At 44.8% G+C, this 13,510-nt stretch overlaps 1 protein-coding gene across 2 annotated transcripts in view; it reads right to left on the reverse strand.

The window, feature by feature from the left end:
* The window catches only part of WWP2 (WW domain containing E3 ubiquitin protein ligase 2), a 141,894-nt gene that overhangs the window by 82,768 nt on the left and 45,616 nt on the right, over nucleotides 1-13,510 (reverse strand). For both annotated transcript variants that reach the window (XM_082369814.1, XM_082369813.1), the window contains exons 5-6: nucleotides 3,247-3,384; nucleotides 1,321-1,417 (exon numbers count right to left, since the gene is read on the reverse strand). In XM_082369814.1, the coding sequence (XP_082225940.1) occupies nucleotides 1,321-1,417; nucleotides 3,247-3,384 (235 nt within the window). The remainder of the gene's footprint in view (nucleotides 1-1,320; nucleotides 1,418-3,246; nucleotides 3,385-13,510) is intronic.

Consider the following 13,510-nt stretch of genomic DNA (forward strand, 5'->3'; position numbering starts at 1 on the left):
ATCCAACCCTCTCTTGTTCCTGACGCCTGCCAAGCATCAAGACCTCACAAACCCTCAAAACAACCAAATCCAGAGAGGCTGAAGGCTGTCCTCAGAGGGATCTTTCCAGATGCTGTGGGTATTGGCTAAAATATGCTTTGTTTCTTAAAGCATTATTCCCCCACTGCCCGGGGTTTGTTTGGGAGGATTTTTACCAGTTATTCGCCTACTCTCTGCAGATACAAACTACATTCTGTATGATTCTTTTCCTTAAAATTTCCTTAAAATGTCTGGGGATTTTGTACATTGTAATAAACAATAAAACAGGTTCCCGGGACTTCCCTGGTGGTGCAGTGGTTAATAATCTGCCTGTCAATGCAGGGGACACGGGTTCGAGCCCTGGTCCGGGAAGATCCCACATGCCGCGGAGCAACTAAGCCCATGTGCCACAACTACTGAGCCTGCGCTCTAGAGCCCGTGAGCCACAACACTACTGAGTCCGTGTGCCACAACTACTGAAGCCCGTGCACCTAGAGCCCGTGCTCTGCAACAAGAGAAGCCATCGCAATGAGAAGCCTGCGCACCGCAACGAAGAGTAGCCCCCGTTCGCCACAACTAGAGAAAGCCCATGCACACAGCAACGAAGACCCAACGCAGCCAAAAATAAATAAATAAATAAATAAATAAATAAATAAATAAATTTATTTAAAAAAAAAAAAAGCAGGTTCCCAACCTCCTCCCCATCTCTCAAATACACTTAAAACTATTCCTCTGCCTGGGAATTCAGTGACCGTGGAGAGGAGTTTGCACCATTAACGCAGGTATAAGATGGGAATGTCGGTAAATAAAATTAAGTCATTTGGGATGTATATAACAAGTATAATACAGGTCAGACTCTGTGTGCAGGAGGTCTTAACTAACACTCCAAAGGGAATCATGGCTCACCCCCGCAAATAGAAATGTACAGACAGAAAATTTCACATACAAGGAACCACTGCTCTAAGTGGTCCTATGTGCATCCTGGAAGGATAACTGTGGCTACCGTACCTGATGCATAAAAAGCCGTCAAGCTCTGTTCAACAGTTCCTCTCAGCCAAATAACCAACTGAGTCAGTCCCAACCTTTCTCAAGGCACCCTTGACCCTTCCGAGAATCCTGAGTTTTGTATTCCTCCCTGGGCCATCTTAACATACCTGTAAGTCTTATAAGTCAGTTATAAGCTTTCTGGAAATTTCCAACCGTTTCTAACATAAATTGTTCCTCGCCGTTTCCCAACATGTTTTCAAGAGCTCTAAGCAACTTCCAGGTTCCTCCTCATTCACAAGGAGGGAGGTGTCTTACCGGGATCTCCCACCAAAGCAGTTTGTGCTGGGGGGCTGGTGCCGGCTCTCTGGAGTGACAGCCGTCCCGCTGGATTCTCTCGAAGGTGGCTGTGAACCTGCAAAAGGGATCCATCACAAAAAAGACAGACACGTTGAGAAGCTCGCACCTCTGTCTGAGATGTGGGTACAGGAACAGCGCTAACTGCATGTTTTACAGTTACCCACCCCAGGGGGACACCAACGGTCCAGCAAGCTGCAGCCTCCAGCACGACAAGGACAGGGACGGCTGGGTGAGGTCTGATCGGGGCTGCGGAACAGAGGGGCTCAAACCTGGGAAACAGCTCTTCTTCCCCAAGACCTTCAAGAATGTCTAAGGCACTTACAAGCGTGTTGCCTTATATGTTAAATGAACCACACCCCGTGAGACAGAGGACAGATGCTGGCCCTGCAAAGTGGAGGCAAGGAATTGGGGCATCTCTCCACATCGCAGCAACCAGAGGGCTTTTAAAAAGCCAAATCAGATTCGATCCAAATCAAATCATGACACTCTCCTGATTAAAAACCCCTCGACAGCTTTCTACTTCTTAGGTTGAGGTTCACAATCCTTACCAAGGTCTTCGAGGCTGTGTGATCTGACTGGCCTCACCTCCCAGCCCTCTCCTTCTCGCTCCCCACGATCCAGCTGCCCTGGCTGCCTCTGTACCCACTGCAGGCCACGCTCGCTCCCACCTCAGAGCCTTTGCATGTGAGACCCCTCCACCTCTTACTCAGCCACCCCTATACGCCACACACCCCCGCCTTGGCCTGTCCAACCTCCTCATACTCCAGCAGGACTCAGTTTCCTCAGGGAAACCTTCCCTGGCCCCCCAATTTAGATGAGATTCCCCCTCAAGTAAAGGAATCTCATACCACCCAGTACTCTTCCTTCATAGATTTGTTCACAGTTACAGTTATATAATTATTTCTGTGTTTACTCATTTGATATCTAACATCCCCTGCCCCTGCCAAGTAGATCACAAGCTCTAGGGAGTAGAGACCGTGTGAATTTTGCCCCTGCCGTCTGGCTAGCACCCGGTCCAAGAGCTAGTACATACCAGGTGCTCAACTGTGGATGTATGTGCTGAATGAGTGAATGATGCAGGTTTTTCTAGATGCACCAAAAGTACCCCAAGCACCATGCAGGCCAGTTGAGGGAGGATTCTCAGACGTCAAGGCCCATCCAATCACTGAGATTCCACTCAAATGCCCTTCAGATAGAATTCAAACCCCACCCACTGAAGCTACAGAAAGCCTGCTTGGGGCCTGGAAGGTGCCATAGTTACATCACGCTTAACAAGAAAAATTATGGAGAAAGCCAACCCGTTTTGGACCTCAGACTTCATGAAGTAATTTCCTGCTAGATCCAAAAGTGACTAATTTCAAACTAGATGAAAAGAAACAAACCGCCCACATTTAGGACAGAGCAGGAGACACTCTCCAATTTCCCCGCTTCTTGCCTGTATTCAGCTAGTGTGAATCTCTGAGACACACAGTTCCCCTTTTCCAACCAAGACCGTCTCATAAAAGACACTCTCAAGCTCTCCAGGAAGTTTAACTGGATTGGGAAGAAGAAAAACGGGCCCAAGTAACATTTAGTAAAGATGTTTTATTTTACAAAGTCCGTGTGGGATGAAAACATGTGTTTCTCTGCTCTAGAACCAAAACAACAACACGCTTACAAAGGCTTGGTATTTATTTTGGTCCTTTAACAGAAAACAGTCCTTGAAAAATCATGTCCTGATTGTGATCCACAATGCTAAGAAGAGTCAGGGCTGGCTGTGCAGTACCCGAACCCAGGTACCTGGTAGAGAACCAAGATCTGGGCACCTCCTCTGCCCCGCCCTGCCCCGCCCTGCCCCGCCCTGCCCCATCCAGGCACAGCCCTGGGGAGCAGGGCGGCACTCACCATCCGTCACGGCGCTGCCATTAGGCACGCTTCCCAGATCAACAGTCGGCCCGTCCAAGAAAATTGTCAGCTCACCACCCGAGACAACACCGCCTTTGTTCTCTGTCTGCAGGTTCAGGGTCAGCTGTGTGTTCTCCACTGTTGGACACAAAAAGCAACATGGATGGACAAAAGCAAATGCACACCGAGTTCAGATTCTGTAAGTTATAAGCTCCCACTTCACCGACTCTGGCTTCCCTGGCAACTTTTTTCTACATCTTCAAACTTGTCTTGTGGCACGGAAAAAGGAACGGGAAGGAATATGCCTAATTGTCACCGCTGTATCAGGCTGGTGGGGAAGGCTGTGCTCATTTTTTTCTAAACATTTTATATCGTTAGGTTCACTAGGTAATTTCTACTTTATTTATTTGTTTGCTTATACCTGCAGGACTGTAAGAAAAGAATAAGAGATATTGACAGCATACAGAGGAAGAAAGCATTTACAAATAGCATCCCCCCACCCATAGGAAGAGGGGTGGCAAAAAGAATCGAAACAGGTCAGGAGACCCTAAGGAAACGTTATCAGGAGTCATCTCTAGATAAAGGATTTCAGGGACTTATTATTTGGGCTAAAAATTGTTTTTTAATTTTCAATCCGGAAAATGTTTCACTTTGAAATAAGGTGGAAAAAAGTTTAAAACAACAAAAGTTCAGTACAAGCAAGTCAGCCCCATAGTTACACGGTCCTGGGTAAGTCCCACAAGGAGAGACTAGTCAACACCTGGCTCCACCAGTGAGGTGAGAAGGCAGCTCAGAGTCACCCAGCCCCTGGAACACTAGGCAAATTCAGCCCTGTGGGCGAACAAGAAACAGAACTAACTGGCACGAGGCAGAAGCACCAAACCCTAGGCGGGCTGGAAACTGCTGCACACACACCCCTGACCCCACCCACCAAGCCTGCCGCACCGAATGGCCTCCATCCAGTTACTGCTGAGGACCCACAGCCTCCAGTTCAGAGCCGTTCAATAATTACCAAGAAAGAGCAGCGTTTATGAGGATTTCCAAAGAGTATGCAGCCCTTCCATGCCACCCCACATCTTACAAAGCCAGACCAGGGAAGTGCCACATATTCCAACCTCCTTCCCCACCCACACTATCCATCAAACCGCCACTTCATTTTCTCTCTTAGTTGCTACTGTATTATTATAAGCTGGTTTTCTAGAACAAGGCAGGGTATGTATAAATAACTACCTCCATGAGACAACCTCCCCTCACCAAAAAAGTCTGCCCTGCATCTCTCCAAGAAACAGACACAGCCCTTTAAGAACCTAGCAAAAAAAAAAAAAAAGTCTCGATCAATTCAAGGATCTACTATAATAAGGTAGAAACCAGTTCTCCCTCAGGTTTTCAAGCTCTTGAAGCATCTCTCCCTCCCCTTAACCTTTCTTCCGTGTGATGGATCTCTCCAAATCCTTTTGAGTCTGCTTTCAGTCAGTTTTACTAAGGGGCTCGGTGAGTTCCAAATATTTCTATAAAAGAACACTTGTAATCTGAAAACTAGCTCCTTCAAAAGTCCAAGAGAGGGAAGGAACTGAGGCCTTTCAAGCAGCACCACATGCCCGCCATGCGGATGAGCCACCTTGGAAATGGATCCTCCAGCCCTGGTCTAGCTCTCAGAGGACTGCGGCCCAGCCAATGTATCGAGTGCAACCTCGTGGAGGATCCCAGGCCGGACTGCCCAGCTAAGCCGCTCCCAAAACCTGACTCACCGAAACTATGAGGTAATAAATGCTTATTTATTTAGTTTTCTAAAGTCAAGGAGCACCTCCCTACTCTATCATACCGAGATCCAGGGTATAAGTCCCTAGCAGGCAGGAAAGCACAGAGGTCGAGGGCGGGTACCAGTCAGACAGACTGCATTCAAATCTCAGGTCTATCTAGTACTATGCGGTACTACACAAATTACTTAACTTGAGCGCTGGTCTCTCCACCTTGCAAAACAGGAGCAGTAAGAACACACTGTTCAGGGAACACATGTAATGAATTAAACAGCACCTGATAAGTTCCCAATAAACTGTCATTTTTATTATCTCCCTGTTGACTCTCCTGTTTTTAGGCTGAAAAATCCTGATTTCTCTCAATCTAATTTGTTCATTGTTTACTTGCTCTTCTCCTGACCTTTCCAAGCCCTTTTCAGCTTTCGACAACAAACTCCAAGGTCAGCAAAAATCTTCCAAGATCACCCACATACCTATCACAAGGACGTATGGTCCTCTCGTCTTGTACCTAGGACACTTCCTAAAGGTGTCCGGTACACCACTCTCAGGAACATGCCGGCATGAGAATTCTAGAAGGGCTCCTTAATTCCCTTCTTGATATCTCAAAGCCCATCACTTTACAAAGGGAGTGTGGGTACCTTTCCCCTCCTTTCTGGAAGAATGATAATGTTCAACAGGAAGCTGGAAGAGCCCAAGGCCTCTCGCTGCTAATTTCAACCTCCTAACAGCCACGCCGCCATGGTCCTCCAACAAAGCCAGGGGCAGAGCCCACATTTTCCTCTCCGTGGTCTCAACTCAAAGCTCCAGCTCAGCTCTTCTGTCTGGTTTACCTGCTCATCATTACCAGCAGAGTCATTATATACATATAGGCTTGGAAGTTACCTGGCAACTCTTGGAGACACATCTGACCTTCGAAAAGAGCCAGTGACGGGGGAGGTTTTTTTTTTTTTCTCTTTAAACTAAGCTTTTGAGAACATAACCCTCTACTGTTCTATTTACTTAAAAGAGAAACAGTTCAGAGAGACCTCTATGCATCACTTCGATCGTAACCAAGTGATCGAAGTCAGCATCACTAAGAACAAGACAACCCAACACCCACATGCTTCCTGACATGACACAGGATGAAGTACACAACATCACTTTTAAAGTCTTCTTGCAAAAGCATTTAACCTGAATCCAATCAAGCCTCTAAACCTCCTTCCCAGTTTACATGAAATAAGGGGATAGAGGAATAAATTCAGTGATACCACAAGGAAGCAATCAGACCAACCCAGAATATGGGACATCCATACGGTAACCATCACAGACTCCTCTAAAAGTCAATGTCATTAAATAAATTTAAAAGGGGAGCGGGGCCAGGCAGGAAGAAGACTCTTTTAGATTTAAAGGAACATAAGTACCAAATGCCTTGTGTGAATTTTGACGAAACCTTGGTTTGAAAAATACATTCTTGGGACGATTGGAGAAATTTGCATCCAGACTGGATAGCGAATAATGTCTGAAATTACTGTTGATTTTCTTAGATTCAGTAATGGTACTGTGGCTGTATTTAGGAATGGTCTCATTCTCGGGAGATCCAAGAGTATATTATAATGATACCTGCACTTATTCTCAAACTGTTTTGTAGGAGAATAGGCTGAAGTTTTCAGGAGTGACGTGTCATGATGTCTGCAGTTTACCTTCAAATGGTTCAGGAAAAAAAACACACACACACCCACAGGCTCACACATACAGGTAAAACAAATGCAGCAAAATCTTAAGAAGTGTTGGCTCTCGGTGAAGGTGAAGGGCATTTGGGCATTCATTGTGTTATTCTTTCGACTCTTTTGTATGTTGGAAAATTGCATGATAAAACATTGGGAAAGGGTTTTTTTTTTTTTTTTTAATTGGCAAGGCTATTAAAGAATTAAACCTCTGAGAATAGAACACTCTATTATTCTCTTAAAAAACAAAAACAAAAAGAACACACCTGAGCCAGGGGAGCACTACAGTGCATAATGGGACTAAAGAAACCATTAGCTAATTGAGTGACAGACTTGAGCATACAGGGGAGGCTGAAAGGAGCAAGTGTGGCTGGAAAACATATACTGGAATCTGAGCTATAAATAGCAGCATTAGCCACCTCTCCTCTGGGGCCCTCGGGTTTCACTGCAGCAACGCCATCAACTCTACAAAGGGCCTTTCTCTTGCACCAGGTCTTCCCCCGCCTTTTCAGGCACTGCTCAAAAATCAAGAAGCTGATGAAAACATGGGTGTAGTAAGTCAAGTTCCAGAACTAGAACCAGGTTGAGCGTAGGAGGCTCACCAACCTCCCTCCACCTCATCCGGCCCTGCCCCATCTGTAATCATGCAGTCCACACGTGCGTAGCGAGCACAGACTCTTCTGGTCAGTGAGATTCAACAGGCACAGAACAGACAAAAAGCTGTGCCCCTGGGTGTTTATATTCTAGTTGGGGCAAACAGACACTAGGCAGTGTTTTTTGTTTTTCAAGTAAATTGCATAATCTGTTAGTGGCAAATGCAGTAGAAAAAAAAATGAAAGGAGGGGAAGGGATGAAGAACGCTAGAGGTGGGAGGAGGGTCTGGGGTGGTGAGAAAGTCTCACCAGGAAAGTGACAACGGAGCAAAGACTTAGAGAAGGATGAGGCAGGGGAGCCACGTAAGTATCTGCAGGAAGGATACTCTAGGCAGAGAGAGAATAAGACACAGAGGCCCCAGATGGGGGCACGCCTGGCAGATCTGAGGAATGGCAGGGAGGTCAGTGTGGCTGGAGTGGATGAGGAAAGAGAGGAGCAGGAGATGAGGGTGGTAGGAAACTGGAAGCTCACAAGGAAGGCCTTGGAGCGCTGGCATGGTCGCTGGCGTTTACTCGGCGGGAGACTGGGAGCCGCTGGAGGCTCGTGAGCAAGGAAGGGACGTGACTTCTGTTGCAGCACAGTCACTCCAGCTGCAGGAGGAGCAAGAGATGAAGCAGGCAAGACCAGGGAGGAAGTCACTGCAGTATTCCAGGCGGGAGCAGCTGGTGGCTTGGGCCAGGCGATGGCAGTGTCATCCGGGAGCAGGGTAGCAGAAGGGAGACTCGCCCTTTTCCCCCTTTCCAGCACGTGTTAGGAAAGCCCCATGGCTCCCCACCGAGCACACCGGTCAGTCCCCACAGGCCCACCGGGCTCTTGGAATCAAAGCTTTGGGCAAATCATAGGCAGGGGCTGCAAAAAGCACAAACGTAGAGCATGGCTGGGGGAAGTCAGATTCAATTACGACCAAGTGGAACGTATATAATGAAAATATTCCGATGGCAAGAGACTTTAGTTCCTCCGAAAAAGCCAAAGTCCTGAGCTCATGCTAACTTCAGCAAATGTCCTTCTTCTCTTCTAAGTACCCACTGGTTACCAATACCTTGTTACGCTACTTTATGGAGGTCAACATACAGCGGTAGGGTTGGAGATTAGAAGCTAGGGGAAAAGAATTAGGAAAATCCTCAAGGACTGTGCCAGGAGATCCCTTTAAAAGCCGGCACACCAGAAGAGACAAGAAGACATAGCGTGCTTCCTCGTGGAAATACACACCACCTCATTAAAAAGAAAAAGATAAGAACCTGGATCAGATCAAGTCTCTAGATCTAGATCTCAACAGGTATGAGATTACAAGAAACACAGAGGGACAGAGGAACATGTTAAAACACATTTCAGGGACACAAACAGCAAAACCCAATATGTGGGAAACTACAGGACAAACTGTCCAGTTTCTTCAACAATGAATTGTAAGAGATAAAAAGAGGAAGGAGAACATATTGGTAAAAAGAGACTTAAGAAGAAATTCCCTGGCAGTCCAGTGGTTAGGATTCCGAGCTTTCACCGCCAAGGGCCCGGGTTCCATCCCTGGTTGCAGGGGGAGGGGGAGGGACTTAAGAGACTTATCAATCCTGTTTGGATCCTGATTCAAACAAACCAATGGTGGGGGGAAAATAATTTTGAAGACAGCTGGGGAAACGTTAAAAACTCTCTGAATATTTGATGAGATTAAATAATTACCATTAAGCTTCTCAGGTATGAAGCTGGTATCATGCTTATGGTTTTTAAGAGCCCTTATCTTTAAGAGATCCATACTGAAATATTTGTAAATGAAACGTGTCTGAGATTTATGTCAAAATAACCCTATGGAGGATGGGGTGGGAATGGCCACCTGTAGCCCGCTGTGGATCTGAGTGATGGGCACATAGGGGTTCATGGACTATTCTTTCTACTTTTGTGTATTTTGACATTTTCCATAATAGCTTTTCTTTTTCAAGCCAGCATACCTAAAGAACAAGCAGTGACTGTAAACTAAAAAACTTACACAAATTCAATGTTACATACACATTTTGAAATATGAAAAGGTAGAAAATATACAATCCAGCTGCTTAGGGAGTAGCTCCGACGGTTATTTTCCCTTACTTCAAAGCTTCAGATGTGCAAGTGGCTTCAGTTAATAATTTCCTATTGGGAAGAGTTGTTACGTGCAACAGGGATGAGTAATATTTTTCTAAGACTTACTTTTTCCCTTTCCTGACGTGGACTTTTTAATATGTTGTTTGCATATGGTACCAATAAGTATAGATAAATAGGGCATGGAAGCTGCCTTCCTCATTCCGACAGAAGAAAAAAACTACATAAACCAGAACTGCCAAACTGTGCCCCTATAATGCAATTCAGTTAAGTCCAGAAGCCCTGCCTGGACAGTTTCACTGCAGTGTATGAAGGAACTTTCTGCTTTAGAATCTTCTGTCATCACTGTCCTTCCCTGCTCTCACACCACCAAAATGTATGTGCATGTATACGCTTATATCTTTTAAGAGAAAAAAAAATTTTCTTCCTAACTCAGAATACAAATGTAAGGATTTACCTGGAAATTTGAGAAAAACAAAACAGGACACAAAGTAGGATACTTTTAAGGGAGACCAAGTGCTCTCGGGCCAAAAGTCTCAGAAGCCCGAGGAAGATGTGATTGATTTGGCCTTAACAGAGCTGTTCAGTGGAACAAACAAACCTCCTTCTTCCGGCCTCCTTCTGCCCTCAATCCCATAGGCCCATCAAAAGAAAGTGAAAATAAACAGGGCATTCATTAACAGGTCAGTGTTCATTCTACACGTAGCTGTGAAACACTGGTGCACAGAGGAATGGAACCGGAGGAAATTCCAGAAGGGCAGAGAGTAAACAGTCTCCTTTCCCTTCCCTGGCTCCCCGTTAACGCAGACACACACAGGCTGGAGGCTACCCCAGGTTTAAAGAGAACACTCTTTCACGTTCCCTTCTTAGTTAAGAAAGCCACAGGCTTCCAGGATTTACTGTTACGATGTCTCTTTGGCTTCCAACCTTAGCCAGAGCCTAACAAGAGAAAGCCTCTTCTACCAAGCTAGAAGCAGGTTGTAGACACTGGAATTCTTGTTGGGGTACCAAGGTTGACTCTGCTTCACCCACCTTCCCTCGGCCCCCATCACTCAAGCCTTGGCAGAGTCTTCCCAGAACACATGGTGTAAGGAAGCGTCTACCTTGGCCTTGAAGCTTCTTCTGTAGGCTGCTGCTGGGAATCAACTCCAAATTAAAGTCTTGGCTGGGGCTTCCCTGGTGGTGCAGTGGTTAAGAATCCGCCTGCCAAAGCAGGGGACACGGGTTCAAGCCCTGGTCCGGGAAGATACCACATGCCGCGGAGCAACTAAGCCCATGCGCCACAACTACTGAGTCTATGCTCTAGAGCCCGCGTGCCACTACTACTGAGCCCGGGCACTGCAACTACTGAAGCCCGCGCGCCTAGAGCCTGTGCTCCGCAACAAGAGAAGCCACCGCAATGAGAAGCCACACACCACAACGAAGAGTAGCCCCCGCTCGCCACAACTAGAGAAAGCTCGGGTGCAGCAACAAAGACCCAACACAGCCAAAAATAAATAAATAAATAAAAGTTTAAAGTCTTGTTTGACTGAGGGTTGCATTAACTCCTCTAAAAATGAAAAGAGCTTCATTTTACAAAGCCAGTTTGTAAACTTTTATTTTTCTCCTTTTTTTCTTGTGCATTCATTCAAGAAGCATTTTCTGGGCATCCCTTATGTGCCTGACACTGTGCTAGAAGATGGGTTATAATGAAGAAGGAAAATAGACATAGTCTCTGCTTTTAGGAACCCCACAAGTCAGTGGGAGAAACAGAAGTAACTAAATAATGTCACAAAGAAATGTAAAGTTGCAACTGTGAAACAGATTTCATGCAAGAGACCTTATGGTCCCATCAGTGCTGGACATTTGGCCTGGTCAGAGCATCAGGAAAAGTTTCCTGAGGAACTGAAAGCTCAACTGTGATCTGAAGTTTGAGGCAAAGAGCTAGCACGTTGCGGGGTGAAGCAGGTTGGGGAAGAAGACCAGTCAGAGAGGCAGGAGGAAAGTCAGAAAGGAGTCCTGAGAAGGCAGGAAAGGGTGGGCGCCAAAGCATGGATGGAGAGTCTGCCCTTCACGTGGGAGGAAGAGGGACGGCTTGCCTCCAACCACAAGAATGATGGAGGAGAGATTAGGCACATGCATCCTCGTGTCAGTACATGACAGATTCGTCAGTCATGATCGTCCTTATTTCTCTTGATTCAGGGTCCCAGTGTTCTACAGTCCAAACCCCTGCAGCTACACATGCTTTTCTTCATTTACAAAAAAAAAAAAAAAATGCACTGACATAGACACTTCAGAACTGGCTATTCACCTGAGTCATCTATCTAATAAGGTACATTATAGACAAAGAGTCCCTCTTGAATCAAGTGAGGGTCCCCTTCACATAGGAAACGAAAAAAAGCCTCATCTGTCTTGGTGAAACTCACTGTCTGTAAAGCTATAGCCTATTTTTAAAGTGATTTAGAGGAAATAAATACAGATCTGGGAAAGTTGCATCTTTAGGATAAACTGTCAGTTCACATTAATTACTGCGGCCTTGTCATTAGAGCTCCTCTATCCCAAGGCGGGGGTGGTCCTCATCACCCATTAATTCAGAGGATTCCTAGACTAGGCCCATCTGAGCAGCTTATCCATTCTCTGCGCCCTCAGGGAACCTCGGTGACTATACCACCTCTCCCCGTTGCACAGAATTGAGGACGTGTTTGTAAACACAGCAGAGAAAGGCTTTCAATGAACAAACCTCCTTTTCAACGGTCTCGGAATAGGTCTCGGAATAGCGAAATCCAGGAGCCCAGCTAGAAGAGCGCTTTCATGGTTAAGGTTCTGCTTTTAAACAAATCAGCAGAGTGGAGGAATTGGATGAAGGTAGTCAAAAAGCACAAACTTCCAGTTGTAAGATAAATAAGGACCAAGGCTGTGATGGGCAGCGTGGTGACTACAGTTAACACTGCTGTATGATCTACTGGAAAGATGCAAAGACAGGAAATCCTAAAAGTTCTCATCAGAAGAAAAAAAAACATTTTTTTCCTTTATTCTTTTTGTATCTATCTGAGATGATGAAGGTTAACTAAACTTATTGTGGTAATCACTTCGCAATAAAAAAAAATTCCCCCTTTTAAAAAATGGCTTTTGAAAAATTACAAATTTCAAATGAGTGAAATATTATGCCACAATTAAGATTTGGATTAATGATTATGAAGAGTGAACAACGTGGAATATCATTTACACTACAATGTTAATTCTAAAAAAAACAAGAACATGAAGTTATAAAAAGCACCCTATTATTAAAACCCTGTAAAAATAAGTATGTAAAGGGGCAAAGAAATAAATGAAGCAGAGAAAATAAGTTGTGTTTGAAGAGTCAGATTATGAAATAAAGGTTTCACTTTTTAAATTTCCATTATCTGCACAGTGAATATGTATTTTTTCTCAATTTCCAAATTCAGTTACACATGTATACAGAAGTGTTTACAAGTGAAATGACATGATACCTAAGATTTGCTTTCAAATACATCCCCAAAAAGTGGGGGCTAGAGATGAAAGACAACTGGACACGTGGTCCTCATTGTTCAAAGTGGGTAATGGATACAGGATGATTCAGTCATTATATGATTCTCTCTACTTTTATTTATCTTTGAAACTTTCTATAATAAAAAGTTTAAAAATTTCCCCATTTATGCTATATAATATTTGCTCCACAATAAATAACATTAACTTACAATTTTTTAAACAAAATGCTTATTATAAATAATTCAAGCAGAAATTCAAAATATGAAAAAAAGAAATTCAAAATATGATGTGAGCACATACATTCCAAACCGTTTCCCCATGACATAGGTCACTGTCGTCAACTTTGTATGAAGTCATCAGACTTGCAAACACCAGCACAAAAACACACGTATAAACTACACATGCAAAAGTGAATTCACCCTGGGCCCACAAGTTGTGCCCTTTGACTTGTAAAGTATCCTAAGAATCTTTAAAAATATATCCAGAAGCAATCTATCTGTTGAGGAGGGTTTTAGGATTGAGGGAGCAGCACGTTCTAAGGGAATTCAGCCTTTACCACAATGTCCCCGGCTCCAAAAGAATGAATTCATGTAA

Source organism: Balaenoptera borealis, assembly GCF_965194805.1.
Source record: "Balaenoptera borealis genome assembly, chromosome: 19".
NCBI lineage: Eukaryota > Metazoa > Chordata > Mammalia > Artiodactyla > Balaenopteridae > Balaenoptera > Balaenoptera borealis.